This window comes from Taudactylus pleione, unplaced genomic scaffold (genome assembly GCF_031769625.1).
Source record: "Taudactylus pleione unplaced genomic scaffold, aTauple2 ptg000662l, whole genome shotgun sequence".
Classification (NCBI taxonomy): domain Eukaryota; kingdom Metazoa; phylum Chordata; class Amphibia; order Anura; family Myobatrachidae; genus Taudactylus; species Taudactylus pleione.
The window spans coordinates 839,122-859,778 of NW_028285064.1; the positions used below are offsets into that span (position 1 = coordinate 839,122).

At 44.6% G+C, this 20,657-nt stretch overlaps 1 protein-coding gene across 1 annotated transcript in view; it reads right to left on the reverse strand.

Moving 5' to 3' along the window:
• The window catches only part of ZSWIM5 (zinc finger SWIM-type containing 5), a 72,772-nt gene that overhangs the window by 12,922 nt on the left and 39,193 nt on the right, over positions 1–20,657 (reverse strand). The window contains exons 2-5 of the mRNA XM_088455603.1: positions 5,161–5,517; positions 4,929–5,077; positions 3,078–3,228; positions 2,480–2,653 (exon numbers count right to left, since the gene is read on the reverse strand). Of these exons, the coding sequence (XP_088311729.1) occupies positions 2,480–2,653; positions 3,078–3,228; positions 4,929–5,077; positions 5,161–5,517 (831 nt within the window). The remainder of the gene's footprint in view (positions 1–2,479; positions 2,654–3,077; positions 3,229–4,928; positions 5,078–5,160; positions 5,518–20,657) is intronic.

The following is a 20,657-nucleotide window of genomic DNA, read 5'->3' on the forward strand; positions in this document are numbered from 1 at the left end:
TGTGCCTTTCCGGGAATCAGCTATGGCATTCCTGGTCAACCTGCGGCTCTCCAGCTGTTGTGAAACTACACATCCCATCATGCCCTGCCACAGTTTTAGCATCCCCTAATAGCAAAACTTTTGCAGGGCATACTGGGACTTGTAGTTTCACAACAGCTGGAAAGCCACAGGTTGGCCTACCAATTAATATTATTAACAACTAGCTCATGTTTGCCTTGTCAACGCTTGCGCAGCGGAAGCCGGGGAGTATGCCCCAACGGCACATACTGCGAGGGAGATGGGACAGACCTAGGGGAAGAGAACCAGCCGCCGGGAATGCGGTAAGTAGTATGGGGTTTCGAAGCTGGATAATTGGCTGAGACACGATCAGTTTAAAATTGAATCGCGGCGACGCCATCTTGCGACTGGCCGCAAGACGCCATCTTGGAAATGAAATCGCAAGACGCCATTTTGCGAATGGCCGCCCCAGCGCCATTTTAGATAAACTCACAATTAAGTACATATGGCGAGATTACTATTAGCACCATGCGATTGCATCTTTCATAATTTCTCATTTACACAGTAATACACACAATTGCGCTGTTAACTAGTCGCATATTAGCGAATGCATAAGATCCTATATGAAAACACCGTTTAGTAGCCAAATGCGCACGCATCTGTCCCCAATTAACTAGCATCTTTATATCAAACCCCGCATACTCACACATTACATGTTCACATAGAAGGTTTCATAAGCTTTAAGATATAAGATTTAAGTTTGTTCATTTAGTATAAATGCTATGAAATAAAGATTGTTTGGTAACTAAGGTTTTATACGTGATAAGTAAGCAGTGTTTGGTTTTGTACTGATGCGTACTCTTTCCACAGTATTCCGGTATTATCGGTGGGGAGATCGCATCATGCATTCTCAACTTATGGACCGCAGAGACTTCAAGCAACAAAATGTATATGATATGAATAACTGTTAGGATGTTGCATGTGGCGGGAATCTAGTTGTTGGAGGTTGGGTTGTGTCTATTTGAATCAGCCTGTTAAATGCTCTGTAACAGATGTATCCCCCTTGGGAACCAATAGCATCAGCAACAAACTTCCCTATTGTGTTGTCTATTCCTGGGGGGTAATAAATATGTGTGCTCCAACACTGGGTCTTTAGTCTTCTTGCTGAATGCTGATAGACGAGGGGTTTCTTGCTGATGCTTAACATCTGGTCCGGAAGCGCTGCGTATGTATACTGTACTTGGGTCTGTATAATTCCTTTGCGCCTAATTGTGTCTGGATCAATAGCGTGTAACTGACTGTACTTTTACTTGAATAATACTTGTGCTTTGAAACCACAGATTCCGGGTCTTAAGTCTTTATTTACTGTATGACTCCGTATGCAAATTAGCGTCATCCTTAGAAGGTATAGGCAGGATATTAGGAGGTATAGGCAGGATATTAGAAGGTATAGGCAGGATATAGAAGGTATAGGCAGGAGTGTATAGAGGTTCTGATCCAGTATCGTTAGGGGGCAGGGGGGAGGCTTGTTGGACGGGGCGGGGACACAGAAGTGCGCAGTTGCAGTATTGCGGGGGATGCGGATATTGTCCAGAATAAGAGGCACTCCCATACATCCCGATGCCCTTCAATGTTATAGCGAATTACATCGTCATCAGGGTATATATATATATTGTCAAGGAGGAAAGAGATTGTCTGATGATTTTACATTTACATATTTCTCAGGAGCAAGGTTAGAGCCTTCACACTGAACCAATCACCTTCTTTATTACTAATCCTAGGGAAGGATATCAGGACACGCTGACTTCGGGTGGCAATCATGAGGAAAACTCTGTATGGTGCCCGTCCCTGCAATACGTGCACATCCGCTGCATTTACTTTCAGAATATTAACAGGTATTGTCTGAGTGGAAGAGCTACACAGACAGAAACTCTACAGGGAGGTAAATACAAGGCTTTAATCAACCTCACGTCCTCCTTGTAAGAGCATAGCATGCAGGGCAATCAGGACAAGAGCACCTACAGGAGCCGCAGACATTGATTTGTGCTGATGATCGGGAGGAGGGACGGATTGCTCAGGTCACAGAGACGCTCTCAGAGACACCTCTGCAGGTTTACTGAGCGGCGGGAGAGACGCTGAACACTGGCAGAGAGCATCGGGTGGCCGTTACGGAATAAACACACGCTGTTGGCTCGGTCCAGGACAACTATTTTGCCTTGATGACGCTTTGCACAATATTTACTTCCCTGCTTGCAGGAGAACGGTCGCCTGTGCACCATGGGGTCAGACATTTTGTGGGCGGAACCAATATTTGCGAGAATGCAGCCTATCCCATAACTAGAGACCAGACTACTGATTCAACCAAAAACATGGCTACCTCCGTGGTGGGCAGGCGATGGATCCGCTTGCAGAATGAAGGACACCAGAGAGCGGATTTACTAGTATGGAAGCCATACATGTATTGGCGTGGCTGTGTACTTACCATGACCATTGCTTTGGGGAAGGGCGTTGGTGATGTTAGGAAGGTCGTTGCCATAGTTTCCATCCTCCAGCGGGCACACGTCCATGTCGCTCCACTTTCTGAGCTGCCGGAGCCAGCAGGACTTTTCCTCTGGTTTGCAGTGAGGGTTCAGCACGATACAAACCCACAAGGCCCCTATAGAGATCGCCAAACAGACCAATTGCAGCACTTCCAAAATAATAGTTTCAAAATGATGAAATAAGCAAGGAAGCATTTAAACAGCGATATCTCTTGTGCACTACAGAGGTCATGCAACTGTCAACAGAGAGTGGTCTGATGGCGCTAATTCAGCAGGGGAATGGTATCAGCACATATTATTACCATAGTAACCAACTGTAGTGATTGATCCTGAGAATTTATCTGAATGACAATAAGAGGTCTTTTCCATCAACGAGGTTAAATTGTCAGTTGCCTAGGGAAGGGAAAGGGAGGGGGGCTGGGGGGTTGTCATTGCAAATACCTGATACTGCTAATCCCCCCACCGCAACCCAAAACCCATCACAGTTCATTAACAATCACTACCCCAGACTAGTATCACTGCCCCCACATACACACTTACCAAGCTCATCCCAGAGCTGCCTGCACTTATCAGTCATGCCGGTTCCCTGTTGCCTCCAGAGAGCCAGCCTCGGGTCTGCCATGAACTGCTCTGTAATCAGGGTCAGCATTCGGGCGCCATTAGAATCTCTCATCCGCAGCATCTCTCTCACCTGATTGGACAGTAGGCACAATATATTAGCCACTAATGCCAGGGTGACCTTGCAGTACCAAAAGAATGCATGATTACATTACTTTGGTTCCATTCTTAAAAGCATATTTAATATAGGATTTGAATATTTGCCGAATGGATTAAAGTGAGTCACCTTTCCCCGCCAATGGATCTCCCCACGGGGAAACCGTTCTAGCCAGGGTAAGTGTAGGGACGGGTGAGAAGAAAGGTGAAACAGTGGTTAGTATTGGTGTCAGTGTTTGGAGTCATAGGATTGATAACATCAAAGGTCCTATCTGTGTGGAGTTTGTATTTTCTGTCTTTGTTTGCATGGGTTTCCTCGGGTACTACAGTTTCCACCCACAATCCAAAAACATGCCGATTAATTTAGCTAGTTACTTAGCCCACATAATTTGGAATGTCTGAAAAGCTGAGTGCTATGTTCTCTGTATAGCATTGCATTATGTGATTTGTGCTATATAAACAATAACAGTAATATCTGCTGGTGACTATTTAATCATCTGTAGAGCAGTCTGCTCTGTACTGTGAATGATTTCAGGAAGCAAGGTGTGCATCGTATAATTGTTTTAAACTTTTAGGCCTGTATTCAATTTGAGGTGAAGAGTCCGTTTCCACGATACTTTTTCGCCGATGACGTAATTTTCGCCTGTTTTGACTTTCCGCCATATTCAATTTGGAATTCTTTTCGCCTAGGCAGAAAGTCAATGCAATGTAATAGGCGGAAAAGTTTCGCCTATGAATAGCAGGCGGAAAAAAGTGCAGAATTGGGGTTTTGGGGTGCAACGTTGCGGGAGCCCCCGAGCAGCCTTCAGACAGTCCCCCAAAAGTTAACTGTGGCAAAAATAAAAAAAAAACACAAAGACACCCCAAAAAAATCACTTTGAATTTGGGGGCGAAAAAAAAAAATTGGGGGGGACAAAGATAAAAACTAGTCAACTTGACTCTGGGGGGATCCCCAAGTGTGCCCCATGTGTTTTTTACATTGCAGGGGCTTACGGCAGGTGGATTTTTAACATTTTTTTCAACTTAACTTTAGCAACTTTAAAATATGCTGACCCCCATTTTCAAGTACCCCAAATTTGCTGGGAGAACTTATTTTCTGCAAAAAAATACTCCTAAATACAATTCTGCACCACTTATATAAAAACGCTATTTAGCAGCTTTTGAGCTCGTTTAAAAACACCAAATACCTTCAGCAAGCCACATCGGGGGTAACCATAGGGAACCCCCATGTCAGAGTATCTGGCTGATTTCCCCAAATCTGACAGTACTTTCCGCCTGTTCAAGTTTCGCATGGTCCCGTTTTCGTCTACTTTCAAATTGAATACGGGGATACGCGGGCACACGCACAATACTTTTAAGCCTGCAAAACAGGCAAAGTAGGCGAAAAGTCTGGGAGGTGGAAAAGTATCGCAGGTGGGCTCAAATTGAATACGGCTTTTAATGTGCAAGACAACTTCCTATGACTATAACTGGATGCTATTCATTTATTTCAGACATCAGCAACCAGTGACCTGTGCATATATAATATGTGGATGAGCAGGTGTAACAAGTGAGTGATGCCACAATATCCTATTATATATACATATAATAACCTGTAAAAAACCCAGCAATGCACTCTTTATGAAGTGTAAATGATCTCTGGCCTTTGCTAGCATTGTACGATATGTGCTGTTTTACCTTGGCAAACATGGAGTTCAGCTGCTTCCCAGAGCTGTAATATCCTCCCTGAGACAGGAAAAGCTTCACCTGCTCCCTGACCTGTTCCTCGTCCAAATGCCAGCAGTTCTCATCGTTGATGCTCGCTCCGGCTGTGGGATCGGGGGCACCTGAAAGGAGAGAGAGGAGCTCAGTCTGAGAAGAAAGGGGGGATAACAAGACAGGTCAGGGTACAGGAATGTAAACTCATTACCATGCACTTGGTTGATTTCAGAATTAGAGGACAAGATCTCGTCAGCCAGCTTCTGCGCGGTGGGAAGCACTTCTGTGTGGTGGGCCGTGATCAGGTACTGGACAAACTTTTGCAGCTGATCTCTGTTCATTTGGAAGAGGGTCTCTGAGATGGGAAGACGCAGTTTGACCTGGTCCGGCTTGCGGATGCGGTAGAGCGAGAGCGCCACTACGTGAGCGCAGTAGAAAATGTCCCTGTTGCCGCAACCACAGGTCACTGAGGTGATCTTGCAGCGGTCAAAACTGATGGCTACTTTGTAAGTGGCTTCTGTTTCAGACTGCGTAGCCGGCTCGGTCACTGTGCCGCTTAGATGGAAACCTGGGAAATAGGGAGAAAATAGGCGGTTTATCAATCAGTGGATTAACAGGTCGTGCCCAGATATCAGAACATCATTAACAAGCTAGAATACAGATTAACCATTCAGCTGCTGTATACGTTGACTAGCGATGCCTATTCTGTAGCCAAATCTGTAATATATCCCTAAATTTTAGAGGATAGCCAGACTTAACGGAAACTATGAGATCAATTCTACTAGCCTGAGAGTAAGTGCGGCTATATCCCGCACTTACGGTATCTCCGGACTCGCAGATTAATTAGCGAGTCCATGGAAAGAACGGGCCGCGAGTTGCCGGTGTGTCTTACGACAGCAACTCCCCCCCTTCGTTGCTTATTGACCCCTATACGTTTCATCCCCCTCATCAGAGGCTCTGACAATATTTTATTTAGAATCCATTCACAGTGGAACAATCAGTGCAGGAGAGATCATAGCCCAGATCTCCCTGATGCAGGAGGCAGCGTCATACCCACGGAGACAATGGAATGAGTCGCCTTGTGTTTTAGAGACATCCTGTGAGCTCACAACGTGACCAACTGTCCGTACCGCAGGATAAAAGCAGCCGGGGCTAAGTTTCTTTACTGAGATGGGGAAGAACAACAGAGGACCTGGACTAAAATCTTGGGGGAATCCAAACGGAAATTGGGAGGGGTGGGAAGTGTTTGTTTGAGAGTTCCCTGAAACCCAGCTTACATATAGATGTTAATGAGAGTACCATGAATTCATTCGGAGTATATGATAGATAGCAGGTCTGTACATAACGTGGGATACTGGTATAAATGGGGATTTGGATACTACTCTGGGGAGAGGCGTCTCGTGCGAAGGGATAGCTAATAGAAAGCCTATTTCTTACAATGCTTGTAATCTGCTGAAATGAATGAAGATACTCCCATCCTGCCTACTGGCAGCAATATTAAGCTCAACAGCACTGTGCTTGTGGCCCTAAACCCAGCCTGGTGCTGGATGATAATCCCATGGAAGTGGATAAGAACGTTGATGAACTTCCAACCACGGCAGCAGTGACACTGGAAGAGAGCCAGCCAATTGGCCGGTGCACTGAACCGTAGCGCCACGTGTGTAGCCAAACTGAAGGCCGAACTGATCCGCCACAAGCAATAGTGATCGGCCTAAGGTTTGATCAGCATTAACCTTTTTTTGGGATAATTAGACTGCGAGCTCTTTGAGGTACAGGCATCTTCCTCTTGTTTCTCTCGCCAAGGGGTCTATTTACTAAGCAATTTTAGGAGAAGTGAAAAGTGAAGAGTGAAAGTGATAAGGTGCCAGCCAATCAGCTCCCAACTGTCATTTTTCAAACAGCCTGTGAGATGGCAGTTAGGAGTTGATTGGCTGGTACCGTATCACTTTTCCTAACACTGCTTAGTAAATAGACCCCTAAGTACTGAAAAAAATGAATAAATGAAGTACTGAAATTTATATCCCATAAATTGATTATATATATAGATATATAGATATATAGATATACACACACACACCAACCTCCACGTCACCAGGATAAACGCTAACCTGCCAAACTGCTGACAGTGCGCAATATTGCCAATATTCTGCTTATGTACGTGATTATACAGAACATTCCAGGCACAGGAAAACCAACTGCACGGACAGTGCGGGAGCCCCGGAAAGGGGGACAGTAATGTTTATATGGTGCCTCCAGTCCTTGCAGCTCCTTTGGAGTTTTGGGAGTGACGGGGTGAGAAAACCAGCTGCAGTGGTGAACGAGGAGTTTACAAGGGTTATATTTAGCAGCTGCCTAGAGGCCTAATCTTACCACAATCTTCCATCCACAACTCCTGAATGTATAAATATGTTTCCAAGACGCTGAAGTCGGTATTAACTTTTTGGCCATCAGCGGAGCCCCCTTACCGAGACGCTTCTCTAACACAGTCCGCGTGGAAGTGCGTTGTTTCCACATAGAAGGACCCTGGTTAATAAGCTAATTAAGTCTGTGGATGACAAACCTGGTTAAAATGAACGTATCTTCTCTTTTATCAACACAACACAAGGCTATTCCGCAGCACATAGCATCAGAACGATACGCTTACAGGGGAATAAGACACTATTTTATGCCATAAAAGACCAACTGCACACAGTATACTCAGTAGCAGACAGGACGATACTCCAAGCGGTGCGCAGATATTTTATCACGTCAGGAGTCCTCCCCCGCTATTTGGGGTTTTTTTGGCCCTGGCTATACACAAATGATAAAGACAAATGCTTGTTTGAGGCCTCGGCACCAGCAGATCCTACAAGACATTAATGAACTCACAAAATTTAGGATAGCATGGCCCTTGGGATATTTACACATCCGCTGTACAGTCCTACATTATCTTTATTTTCAGGTCTACTATGATTCTACTTTATAAGACGGGGGTGGGGAACCTTTTTTTCTGCCAAGGATCATTTTGATATATATAACATTATTTGCGGGCCCGATGCAGGCCACGCCCCCTCCATGTGACGTCACTTGGGGCGGGGCCACAATCGCCGATGATTACAGCTGTAAGGGCAGCGGTGTGACCGTCTGAAGTGTCCTAAGGATGCTCCTGATGGCACTGCTGCATAGATTCTGCAGGATGCAATTCTAGGCACCCTAATAGCCAGATGAGGCCAGCAGAAAAAAGCTCAGAGGGCCAGACCAAATGATTCCCCGGGCCTGAGGTTCCCCATCCCTGTTATAAGATATAGGAAGAATTCTGCTCTCAGAATCTATACTAATTGGTCCTCCTGTAACTTAAACAACAAGCAGCATAAATCAGGGATGACCGCCATGACATTACCCAGAAGACGCTTCTCCTTACTTTCAGTCATGCTTTACAAACAAACTCAGTGACTAGGGGACAGGATGTGATGTGATCGATACTTGCGATGTCATCCCTACTGTCATTTCCGATATGTGTGCAGTTGGGCGTCGTGGCACTCCCTGCCCAGCTGAATTCCCCTCAGTATGTAGTAATGTATATGCACAGATCCTGGGTCAGTATGTAGTAACGTATATGCACAGATCCTGGGTCAGTATGTAGTAACGTATATGCACAGATCCTGGGTCAGTATATAGTAATGTATATATGCACAGATGCTGGGTCAGTGTGCAGTAACGCATATGCACAGATGCTGGGTCAGTATGTAGTAACGTATATGCACAGATCCTGGGTCAGTATGTAGTAACGTATATGCACAGATCCTGGGTCAGTATGTAGTAACGTATATGCACAGATCCTGGGTCAGTATGTAGTAACGTATATGCACAGATCCTGGGTCAGTATGTAGTAACGTATATGCACAGATCCTGGGTCAGTATGTAGTAACGTATATGCACAGATCCTGGGTCAGTATGTAGTAATGTATATATGCACAGATGCTGGGTCAGTATGTAGTAATGTATATATGCACAGATCCTGGGTCAGTATGTAGTAATGTATATATGCACAGATGCTGGGTCAGTATGTAGTAATGTATATGCACAGATGCTGGGTCAGTATGTAGTAATGTATATATGCACAGATCCTGGGTCAGTGTGTAGTAATGTATATGCACAGATGCTGGGTCAGTGTGTAGTAATGTATATGCACAGATGCTGGGTCAGTATGTAGTAATGTATATGCACAGATGCTGGGTCAGTATATAGTAATGTATATGCACAGATGCTGGGTCAGTATGTAGTAATGTATATGCACAGATGCTGGGTCAGTATGTAGTAATGTATATATGTACAGATCCTGGGTCAGTATGTAGTAACCTATATGTACAGATGCTGGGTCAGTGTGTAGTAATGTATATGCACAGATGCTGGGTCAGTATGTAGTAATGTATATATGCACAGATGCTGGGTCAGTATGTAGTAATGTATATGCACAGATGCTGTGTCAGTGTGTAGTAATGTATATGTACAGATGCTGGGTCAGTATGTAGTAATGTATATGTACAGATCCTGGGTCAGTATGTAGTAATGTATATGCACAGATGCTGGGTCAGTGTGTAGTAATGTATATGCACAGATGCTGGGTCAGTATATAGTAATGTATATGCACAGATGCTGGGTCAGTATGTAGTAATGTATATGCACAGATGCTGGGTCAGTATGTAGTAACCTATATGCACAGATGCTGGGTCAGTATGTAGTAATGTATATGCACAGATGCTGGGTCAGTGTGTAGTAATGTATATGCACAGATGCTGGGTCAGTGTGTAGTAATGTATATGCACAGATGCTGGGTCAGTATGTAGTAACCTATATGCACAGATGCTGGGTCAGTATGTAGTAATGTATATGCACAGATGCTGGGTCAGTGTGTAGTAATGTATATGCACAGATGCTGGGTCAGTATATAGTAATGTATATGCACAGATGCTGGGTCAGTGTGTAGTAATGTATATGCACAGATCCTGGGTCAGTATATAGTAATGTATATGCACAGATGCTGGGTCAGTATGTAGTAATGTATATATGCACAGATGCTGGGTCAGTATGTAGTAATGTATATGTACAGATGCTGGGTCAGTATGTAGTAATGTATATGCACAGATCCTGGGTCAGTATATAGTAATGTATATGCACAGATGCTGGGTCAGTGTGTAGTAATGTATATGTACAGATGCTGGGTCAGTGTGTAGTAATGTATATGCACAGATGCTGGGTCAGTATGTAGTAATGTATATATGCACAGATGCTGGGTCAGTATGTAGTAATGTATATGTACAGATGCTGGGTCAGTATGTAGTAATGTATATGTACAGATGCTGGGTCAGTATGTAGTAATGTATATGCACAGATGCTGGGTCAGTGTGTAGTAATGTATATGCACAGATGCTGGGTCAGTGTGTAGTAATGTATATGCACAGATGCTGGGTCAGTATATAGTAATGTATATGTACAGATGCTGGGTCAGTATGTAGTAATGTATATGCACAGATGCTGGGTCAGTATATAGTAACGTATATGCACAGATGCTGGGTCAGTATATAGTAATGTATATGCACAGATCCTGGGTCAATGTGTGGTAATGTATATGCACAGATCCTGGGTCAGTATGTAGTAATGTATATGCACAGATGCTGGGTCAGTATATAGTAATGCATATGCACAGATGCTGGGTCAGTGTGTAGTAACGTATATGCACAGATCCTGGGTCAGTGTGTAGTAACTTATATGCACAGATGCTGGGTCAGTATATAGTAATGTATATGCACAGAACCTGGGTCAGTGTGTGGTAATGTATATGCACAGATCCTAGGTCAGTATGTAGTAATGTATATATGCACAGATGCTGGGTCAGTGTGCAGTAATGTATATGCACAGATGCTGGGTCAGTGTGCAGTAATGTATATATGCACAGATGCTGGGTCAGTATATAGTAATGTATATGCACAGATGCTGGGTCAGTGTGTAGTAATGTATATATGCACAGATGCTGGGTCAGTATATAGTAATGTATATGCACAGATGCTGGGTCAGTGTGTAGTAATGTATATGCACAGATGCTGGGTCAGTATATAGTAATGTATATGCACAGATGCTGGGTCAGTATGTAGTAACCTATATGCACAGATGCTGGGTCAGTGTGTAGTAATGTATATGCACAGATGCTGGGTCAGTATGTAATAATGTATATGCACAGATGCTGGGTCAGTATGTAGTAATGTATATATGCACAGATGCTGGGTCAGTGTGTAGTAATGTATATGCACAGATGCTGGGTCAGTATGTAGTAACCTATATGCACAGATCCTGGGTCAGTATGTAGTAACGTATATGCACAGATGCTGGGTCAGTATATAGTAATGTATATGCACAGATCCTGGGTCAATGTGTGGTAATGTATATGCACAGATCCTGGGTCAGTATGTAGTAATGTATATGCACAGATGCTGGGTCAGTATATAGTAATGCATATGCACAGATGCTGGGTCAGTGTGTAGTAATGTATATGCACAGATCCTGGGTCAGTGTGTAGTAACTTATATGCACAGATGCTGGGTCAGTATATAGTAATGTATATGCACAGAACCTGGGTCAGTGTGTGGTAATGTATATGCACAGATCCTGGGTCAGTATGTAGTAATGTATATGCACAGATCCTGGGTCAGTGTGTAGTAATGTATATGCACAGATCCTGGGTCAGTGTGTGGTAATGTATATGCACAGATCCTGGGTCAGTATGTAGTAATGTATATGCACAGATCCTGGGTCAGTGTGTGGTAATGTATATGCACAGATCCTGGGTCAGTATGTAGTAATGTATATGCACAGATCCTGGGTCAGTGTGTGGTAATGTATATGCACAGATCCTGGGTCAGTATGTAGTAATGTATATGCACAGATCCTGGGTCAGTGTGCAGTAATGTATATGCACAGATGCTGGGTCAGTGTGTAGTAATGTATATGCACAGATCCTGGGTCAGTGTGTAGTAACGTATATGCGATGGCTTGTGGTGGGTGTGTCGGTGTCACCGGCCTGCAGATCGCGCACACACACACAGCCTGCTATGCTGATTAGATATACACACTCAGTTCACATTGCGGTCACTGCCTAATTAACTGTGTTTAAACAAGCACTAGGAAAACATATTAGTTTCTGAACTTTTGGAGAGTCATGTGAACAATGGAGCCGGGTCTGTTCCAATAATCTCCCTGTGCGGGGTAAAGAATACACCCTTTCAGTTCCATAAAGCTGCAGGCACAATGCGGGGTCTCACTACTGAGTGAGGGGGGACAGACAAGACAGGCCCTTGAGAGCTCTCTGTGACCGATTAGAACGGTCAATAATTAAGACAAGTCAGAAAATAGGATAATTAGAGGAGAATAAATGGAATGATGAAATCTGACTGGAATGTGGCTGGAAATTAATTTATAGATGTGGGAAATAGATCACAATGGAGGGGGGGGGGGGGGGGAGGTTGGAGTACTAATAACACAGGAATTATTTAATCAGCCAGGACACATTATTATGCATAGGAAACAATGGGGGCTCTTTATCAATTCGACTCAAGGGTGCAAATCCGAAACTGAAACGGCCAATCAGATGGCTGAATATGCTCCCATTGTATAAACTGTGCTTGCCAGACGATAGCTAAATTCTTACTGGGTGCTGTGGATCTAGTACAGATTGGACAATGGGCCTGATTCAGCAAGGATCACAACTGCTAATATAGAACGCAATTGGCCGATTTTGCGCATGCGTCGCAGTGCGCGAACGAGAACCGGCCACTGCGATCGGGACTGCAATCACAGGGACTATGGAGACCTATAGCAGAGTAAATGACAGGAAGTGCCGTTTGTGGGTGGTGACGGGGGTGGTGGGGGGGGGGGGGGGGTAGTGGTCGGTAAAACGCAGGCGTGCCAGTGCGTTTGAAAGCCGTTGCATGGGGCGTGCATAAATTATCCACTGCGTTGCTGTACGCAGCCTATATAGTACTTTATAGCTTTCAATGAAGTTAGCAATTTCTGAGTAAGGTCAGAGCTTGTGCAAGAGTGCGTGAGGCTGCGATGGTACTCCATGTTACCAATGGTTTTGTAGTCTTGCTAAGGATTACGGATGTGTGTAAGGTAAAGTGGGCGTCCTTATGTAGTGCTGCAGCGTCATAGCGATCACAATGGAATAGCATACTATCGCAGGGGGAGTGCGTGCGTAATCGCTATTGCAGTCGCAGTTGCGATCCTTACTGAATCAGGTCCAATGTTATACCTCTTTTCCACCAACAACCCGGGTCCGACCTTGGTTTTCAGACGTGGTTCCAACCCTGGTCAGACACAGTTTACACATCACCATCAATCTGGGTTATTCTCAGGTCAGCCCCGTTCACACTGAACCTGGGTCTGCCCTGCTAAACTTGTGAGGTCATAAAAAGTGGGAGGTGACTGCTCCACAACCACCAATCAGCTAATTTTAGGCATGACCCAGGTCAGATAACCTGGGTTGCGCCGTTCACACTGCACCATTACCCAGGTCCATCCTTGGTCTGACCCTGGTAGCTACCTGGGCTGGATTGCCAGGTCACTTGACCCAGATTTTTTTTCAGGGACCCTTTTACACTGAGCTGTGACCCGAATAAACCCAGCAAAAACCCAGGCTTTTACTCTGGTGTAAAAGGGGTATTAATCTCTGGTGGGAGAAGAGTAATAATTCCAACTTCCTGCACAATGTCCATTCAAATGACAAAATATACTTATGCAGCAAAATCACATCTGTCGCCAATACACAGAGGACACCTCCACTTTGCTTTGTAAGTTTACTCAATGTCATTCATAAGAATTCAGCAGAATAAGAATTCAGGCCATCACTTAACTATGAGACAGAGACAGTAAGTCACGTCGCTGCTTCCTAGCGATCTGATTGGCTGAACATTGGTTGTAGGTGATGGTTCCACTTTACTGGTAGGAGCTCTTACTCGCTCTCATCATTATATGCAAACAGCCAAGTCTTTTACATTCTTCCATTTGTACTGACTGAATGATTAACAAAAAAACTTGATAAACCTAAAATCTCACAAGACACTGGTCCCTTAAAAGGCCGTAAACTGCCTTCTTGCCTTTGGGCAAGCTCAGACCGAGCTGTCCTGCATTGTAGCTTGAGTGGCTGCAGATATATCTATTCCATTCAGCCCTCTCTCAGCAGCTCTACATTACACCGTGCGGATCTCATTACGTTTACACCCATGGATCTATGTATTTCACTCCGTGAGCAATGCCTGGTGACAGAGTAGGGAAATGGCTCGGTCAAAGGTTATGGATGGAGTCTCCCGGAGGTCAAACATCAGCACAGTCCCCTCTTCTGCAGCTAGGATTTAGGGGTGCCAGGGCTTAGACAGAATGGGTTTTGGAGAGTATCCTAGAAGCAAAACACAAAAGGTTGATAGGCTTCCTAGAGAAAAAAAACACTATTAAGCATAAATGTGACTATGCTCTGATGTAAAGGAGAGTCAGGTCTACGGCAGGCTGAATGGAGAGCACAATAGAAATAGGGCAGGAAGCATATGAGCCTAGGCTGGGAAATGATTCAGAAAGCATGCATGATCTTCTGCATTAAACCCACAAGATGTTTGTGGAATTGTTTATGCCGGAGGTGGCCTCTAAGCTTCCCTGAGCAGCTGAGTAAGCTGGAGGGACGCTTCTCCTCACCATCTGCTCCTCGCCCAAGAGCTCCGTTCCAGTCCTGTTAACCTCTAATCAGCCATGAGGGCCCCTGCCCAGCTCTTAATCCCATGAAGCTAGGGCCCTCCGCTTCCCATCTGCTCCGGCAGAGGTAGAGTTAAGGAACAATACATCCCTTCTATCCCCCTCCTGTGCTATGTGGCCACTTCTGCAGATGCTGTGGCATGTTCTATGGAGACTCCTGCTGCCAAGCTCACCTTTAATGGAAAAGAGACCTACTGCCTCCTGCTGCCCTCTACGCTGGCCGATCTAATCACCTTAACCAGCCTGTACATACTCACTGCCACTCTATAGGGATGGGCCTCCTTTGTACATTCTCTGTGCCTTTATCGTACAGCTCTTTTCAGATGACAACACAGTAAAAGGACTGTGAGACTTCTCCAATTGTCTGATTAGTGGGGATCTGGGGGCTTGTTCCCTCACATGCCCCCGTCCACGGGACTAGGCTGAGCCGACATTTATCTAGGCTACAAAAAGCAGGATAGAAATCCCAAGACAACATAAAGAGATGTCAGAATCCTCTAAGACAACCATTCAGATTTAGGTTTGGTCTAAATTTAGTGCCCATAGGTATCATTAGAAGATGCTGAGCCCATGGTTAGGACGCCAATGGAGACATATTCCAGCAATCGTAACAGAATGGGTTTTTTACACCCACAATTATCCACAGTGACCTTCAAACTGTGAATAAAAGGAACACAATCTAGATTCTAGCTTATTCACAAAGTGCAAGACAAGTCACTTTAATTTTACGCCTAAACGGACTGCCTAGCGCATAGTGTGGGTCACACAGTCTTTCCGGTCACAGAAACCAGGAGAGCAGCTAGGAGCGTGGAAACGCAGAGAAATCTGCACAGGCGACTGCGCAAAAGTGTACACGTCACATGAGATGCCCATCTCCCACGTCACATGAGACGCCCATCTCCCACGTCACATGAGACGCCCATCTCCCACGTCACATGAGACGCCCATGAAAAACAGCCATGAGAGGAGAAACTGGGACAGGCATTATAATAGGGGACACTTTTCTGTGATTGAAGATTGGTTTTAAGTGGAACTGGAAGGTATAATGGTTGTGACATAAAAGATAGGCAGCTAAAAGGTTGGCAATGCCTAGATAGACACCAGATGTTAGACAGGCAATAGGTCGACACGATAAAGGTTGACATGGAAGAAGGACAACAGGTACAAATGGTCAACTGGGTCAAAATATCAATGTGAAAATTGTCGACACCAATTTTTCTAACTCTAATCTTCACCCTAACCTTAAGGTGCCTGACCCTAACCGTCCCTTCTAGTGCCTAGCCCTCTGGTAAGTGTCTAACCCTAAACCTCCCTCCAAGTGCCTAACCCACCAGTAAGTGCCCAACCCTAAACCTCCCTCCTAGTGCCTAACCCACCAGTAAGTGCCCAACCTTAAACCGCTCTCCTGGTGCCTAACCCTCACCCTCCGATAGGCGCCTACCCTAACAAAACAAAAAAAACCAAAAAAAACAAAACGCGCTTTGTTGGCCTTTTGTAACGGTCGACCTTATTCCATGCCGACCTTTACTGTGTCGACCTTTTGCCCCTGTCAACCTATTGCCTGTCTAACATCCGGTGTCTATCTATAGTCCGGATACCAGGTATAACATTTGCTCCATAAACCGTACAGCATGAAACACCAGCCATTGTTTTTGCTAGGTAAAAACAGTAACGCCCCTGAAACCTCCAACCTTTTCTCTCATTTAGCAAATCAAAGTCCTGATTTTGTACTGCTCCGGAAAACTACCGGCACTGGCGCGGCTAATCTGGAATCCCTGACTCCAGCCATGCTGTACACTGTGTGGAAGCACTGTGCTCTGCAAAGCCGGCACTTATGCAGAATTCTCTGTACATTAGAGTAAACCGAGGCAGGTGATGCCACCAGAGAGGAACACTGCTCCAATGCAATGCAGTCTGTAACTGAGGTCTGTGACCTTTACACTTTATGCATTATAGTGCACGCATACATCTATTGATCTATATAGATCTAGAGAAACCACCAAAATATCTCCTGATCTAAGGAAATGTTTTGATTATGATATATACATATAGGCCCATGCAGAAGCGCATTCATGTGAACATGATACATAGATTTCCCTTTGCAGAGTGGTGGGGGCAGCGTATTTCCATATCCTGTTCCGTCTGCTGTAGGTAAATACAGTTCTGCTTGAGAGGACTGGCTATTAGTGCTGTTTATATTGGATATGGAGCCTTCTGAGATTTTCATACTTTGAGTTTGAGGCATCATTGTTTGCAGAATGAGCGAATATTAACAGCAACAATCCTGCTGCCTAGATACAGAGGCCACGTACCATGCTCACTCTGTCATATCACTGTGCTGGAAAGGACTGTCCCCCAAATAGTAGATAGTCAATGAGTCCAGCAACAGTGTATCACATAAATGTGTCAATAAAAGAATTGAGCACAGGAAGTGTCATCAGCAAATTGGCCGGATATTACCAAGTCTGCGGCCCAAAAACCAAGGGGACCACCAACATGCCTGGCCAATAGAACTAGTAGCCCCGCCCCCTCCCCTCCCCCATGTGATATTCCCTGATAGCCTAATGGATGGACCTGTATAGTGTGGTCACATGTCTCTGGCCAAATTTAAAACAGATACTGTTTAGCACACATGACGGGATGGGCTCACGTGTAGCATAGGCCGCACAAGGGACATTTCCAAATCCCATCCAGCTGCATTAACTAACAGAGAATGTACGAAATGATGATGCAGCCTATAGTGAGGTTCCACCTGCAGCCTCAGATACCTTACGCTGCTATTAGAGCAGTGATAGATGTCTGTATTACAACGCACTGTACGTATTGCACAAAACTCACAATATATATTTTTATTCCCAGGTGGCTCCACTCTCACCTGGAAATAGCTGTGCCTGGAGTATGTTATGGACACACAGCAATGAGCCCTGTACAGGACATTTGGCTGACATTATCTATTTCCATTTCTTGCATCAGCTCAGCAGAAACCAATCAGAGGGGAAGGCTCTGAGCGATGGAGCGCTGAATCCGCTGGGGCTGATATTCTGAGTCCCCATGCTCATTGTCACTTTGCCCACAACAGAAAGTTAGGCAATTAGAATGGCCTCTTAGAACCTCCTCCTTCAAATAATGTTAATTAAACAGTAGGAATACACTGCAGACTGGCAGTTCCCAACCGAACCACCGGGACAAACACACAGAAATCAGTGGGGACTAAAATCACTTTACCATCGGTTGTTTTACGTTAACACGTTGTTGTAGGGCTTCCAATGTACAACCAGCAAAGGATAACTTTACCCAAATGTTATCCTTATTACCTGCTCCTCTTGCAGCCTCTTACCTGAACTGTGGACGTCCCTTCTCTGGGAACCCCATACTGTGCATAGATCTGGAAAAGACCCAATTGCTTTCACGCAAGCCGTCCCAGCTTGTGTGAAAGACTTTACACCTACACCTTCAGTGTCCCATACTTGCAGTCGGTAGCTGTCCTGTGTATGGATATAGGCTCTGTGTGCAGACACTATGGCAGAGGTTTTCCTTTGGCAAAATCCAAGACCAGTGATTTGTCCTGAATGTCCAACGGGATACTTATACCCATTAGAAAAAAAAAAAAAAAAGACTATTTACTACCGGCCTATAAAGACAGACTTCAAAATGAATTACTAAAGAATACAATATGTTTAACTTTCCAGGAGTCCTATATTTAAAAAAAAAAAAAAGCAGGAATGAATTGAAAAAAAATAAAAAAGGCATCTTAGCTTTATTCTGCTTTGTTGACGCTCTTGTGTCTCTATGCCCTAATATAGGCTTCAGCAACCTGCGGCTCTTTATTCAACATGGAACTACACATCTCACAATACCTGGACACCATCTGTTTGGGCAGGCATGCTGGGACTTGTAGTTTTTAAAACAGCCAATAGCCCCAGGTCAGCAGGAATGTATGCAGAGCGCCATGTGTCCCACTGACCTATATATTTAATCTATATATGGATAATATGACCAAAAGATCTCTGATTGACATTTCCCGTCAACGCGGAGGGTCACAGGTCTAGTAATAAGGGTTGAAGGAGGGACCTTGGGTTCCATGAATGTACAAGTGTTGGGAACCCATACAATGAAAAACTTGTTTCTGGGGAAAAGAGATGTAATCTCATACAGAGCAGAAACAACTGCACTCTGTAATATGCATCCTGCAGATAATTACTTGCTGAAATGTATCCACTAACATTGCTGGAAAAGTGCAAATCTGCACTAAAACCACAGAAACCAAGAAGCTGGTGCAGGTCTGCTGCAAATCACACAGTGAAAGAGAGTGTTTGATTGGTTGCTGGGGTTTTAGAACAGATTAGCACCTTTGAGCAATGTTAAGTAAAGGTCCCTCGCTGTGATTTATTGACAGGTGAAACCCACAAACCATCATTTAGAGGGCATAGCTCTGCAAAATGCCCGGATTCTGAGTATAGGCATATGTACACAATGTGCAGACACATCAGTTGGGTACTTGTCTGGTGCTTTCAGGCAATGTCAAACAAGTCTGATCGCATAATCATAGAAATACTTTACATAGTAGCACTGAAAGAGAAAAGCACAGACAGGGAAGCAGACTGGAACAGATGTATGGAGGAGAGAGAAAAGGTGTGTGTGTGGGGGGGGGGGGGGGGGGCGACAGTAAGAGACATTCATTCTAGAACACACTGAATTTACTTCCGCGTACAGAAACCCAATCTCTCAGCACAGTGTAATGAAACCAGAATCCAGGAGTGCTGTGTTGACACTGAGACAAGTCCTTCAGATGCCCCCAATATGCAGCAGACACGTGCCTCCTACAATGAACCCCCAGGACTTCTGCTGCAGCTATCTGCCCCATAGGAATGCTGGATGTGCATTCCTTCATCTCTGGACAGCTATTCCCATGGCAACAACTGGGCTCCCGGCAAGGAAGTTAATGACAGGCTCCCTGCCAAATCCCTGCACTGCTACATAATCTTAGCTGGTAGCCTGGCAGTTTACTATACTCTTCCGGCAGAAGAGGAGACGGCGGACCCAGGTATTACATCACCCCCACACAGACCCACAGTATAGGAGAAAAAGCAACAGGACTCCCATGTGTGATAGTGGAATCATATCATTAAGTGATAATTTGGCCACTAGGGGGCACCCTTATATTAAGTTTGCTTTTTATTCCAAAAAATAAAAAAAAAAGCATGTAATATGGCAGCTTCTGCTCTTGGCAATAGAAATAATATAATAAATAAATCTTACTTACACAGGTGAATTAACACAATGTTGTTTTTTTTTTAGAAACTCAGATGCAAATATAACCCCATTAGATGGTAAATATCCCTTTTCATGCACAGGTCTCCTATAATACCACTGAACGTATTCCTAGCTTCCATTCTCCAGTAGAGGACACCCGCCTGAATGCAGAACAAGGCTTGCACACTCCTCAGTACTCCTCACATACAGAGAGTTGGGTAGATCAGCTTTATTAAGTGTAATAGGTATATAGTTTGTGTACACTCGGCTCTGCTGACCTTGAAATGAAGAAGGAATTAGTGTCCCGTCCAGTTGCCATGCAAACAAGCTCTCGGCCTGGAGAAGTACATTATGCCCTGTCCATAAGGCAGATGGAGAGTAAATTGTCCTGTGGTGGACGGATTACGCTCCTGCTGCCTCGCTGGTGTGGTGACATGGCAACAGCACATTACACCAACTCCTCCACTCAATCACATAGTAACAGAACTTAATCAGGATCCTAAACTACAACTTGGATCAGTGCTATGCCCTCAATCCCTTTCTGATAGGAATAAACTGGATAACAGGACACATTATAGACAGCGACTGCGTGTATTACCCTAGCGGACATTGTAGTCCCTACTTACAATGACAATTTGCAGATTAGTAGTTTGCTAATCTCACGTGAGATCTGCAGAACAT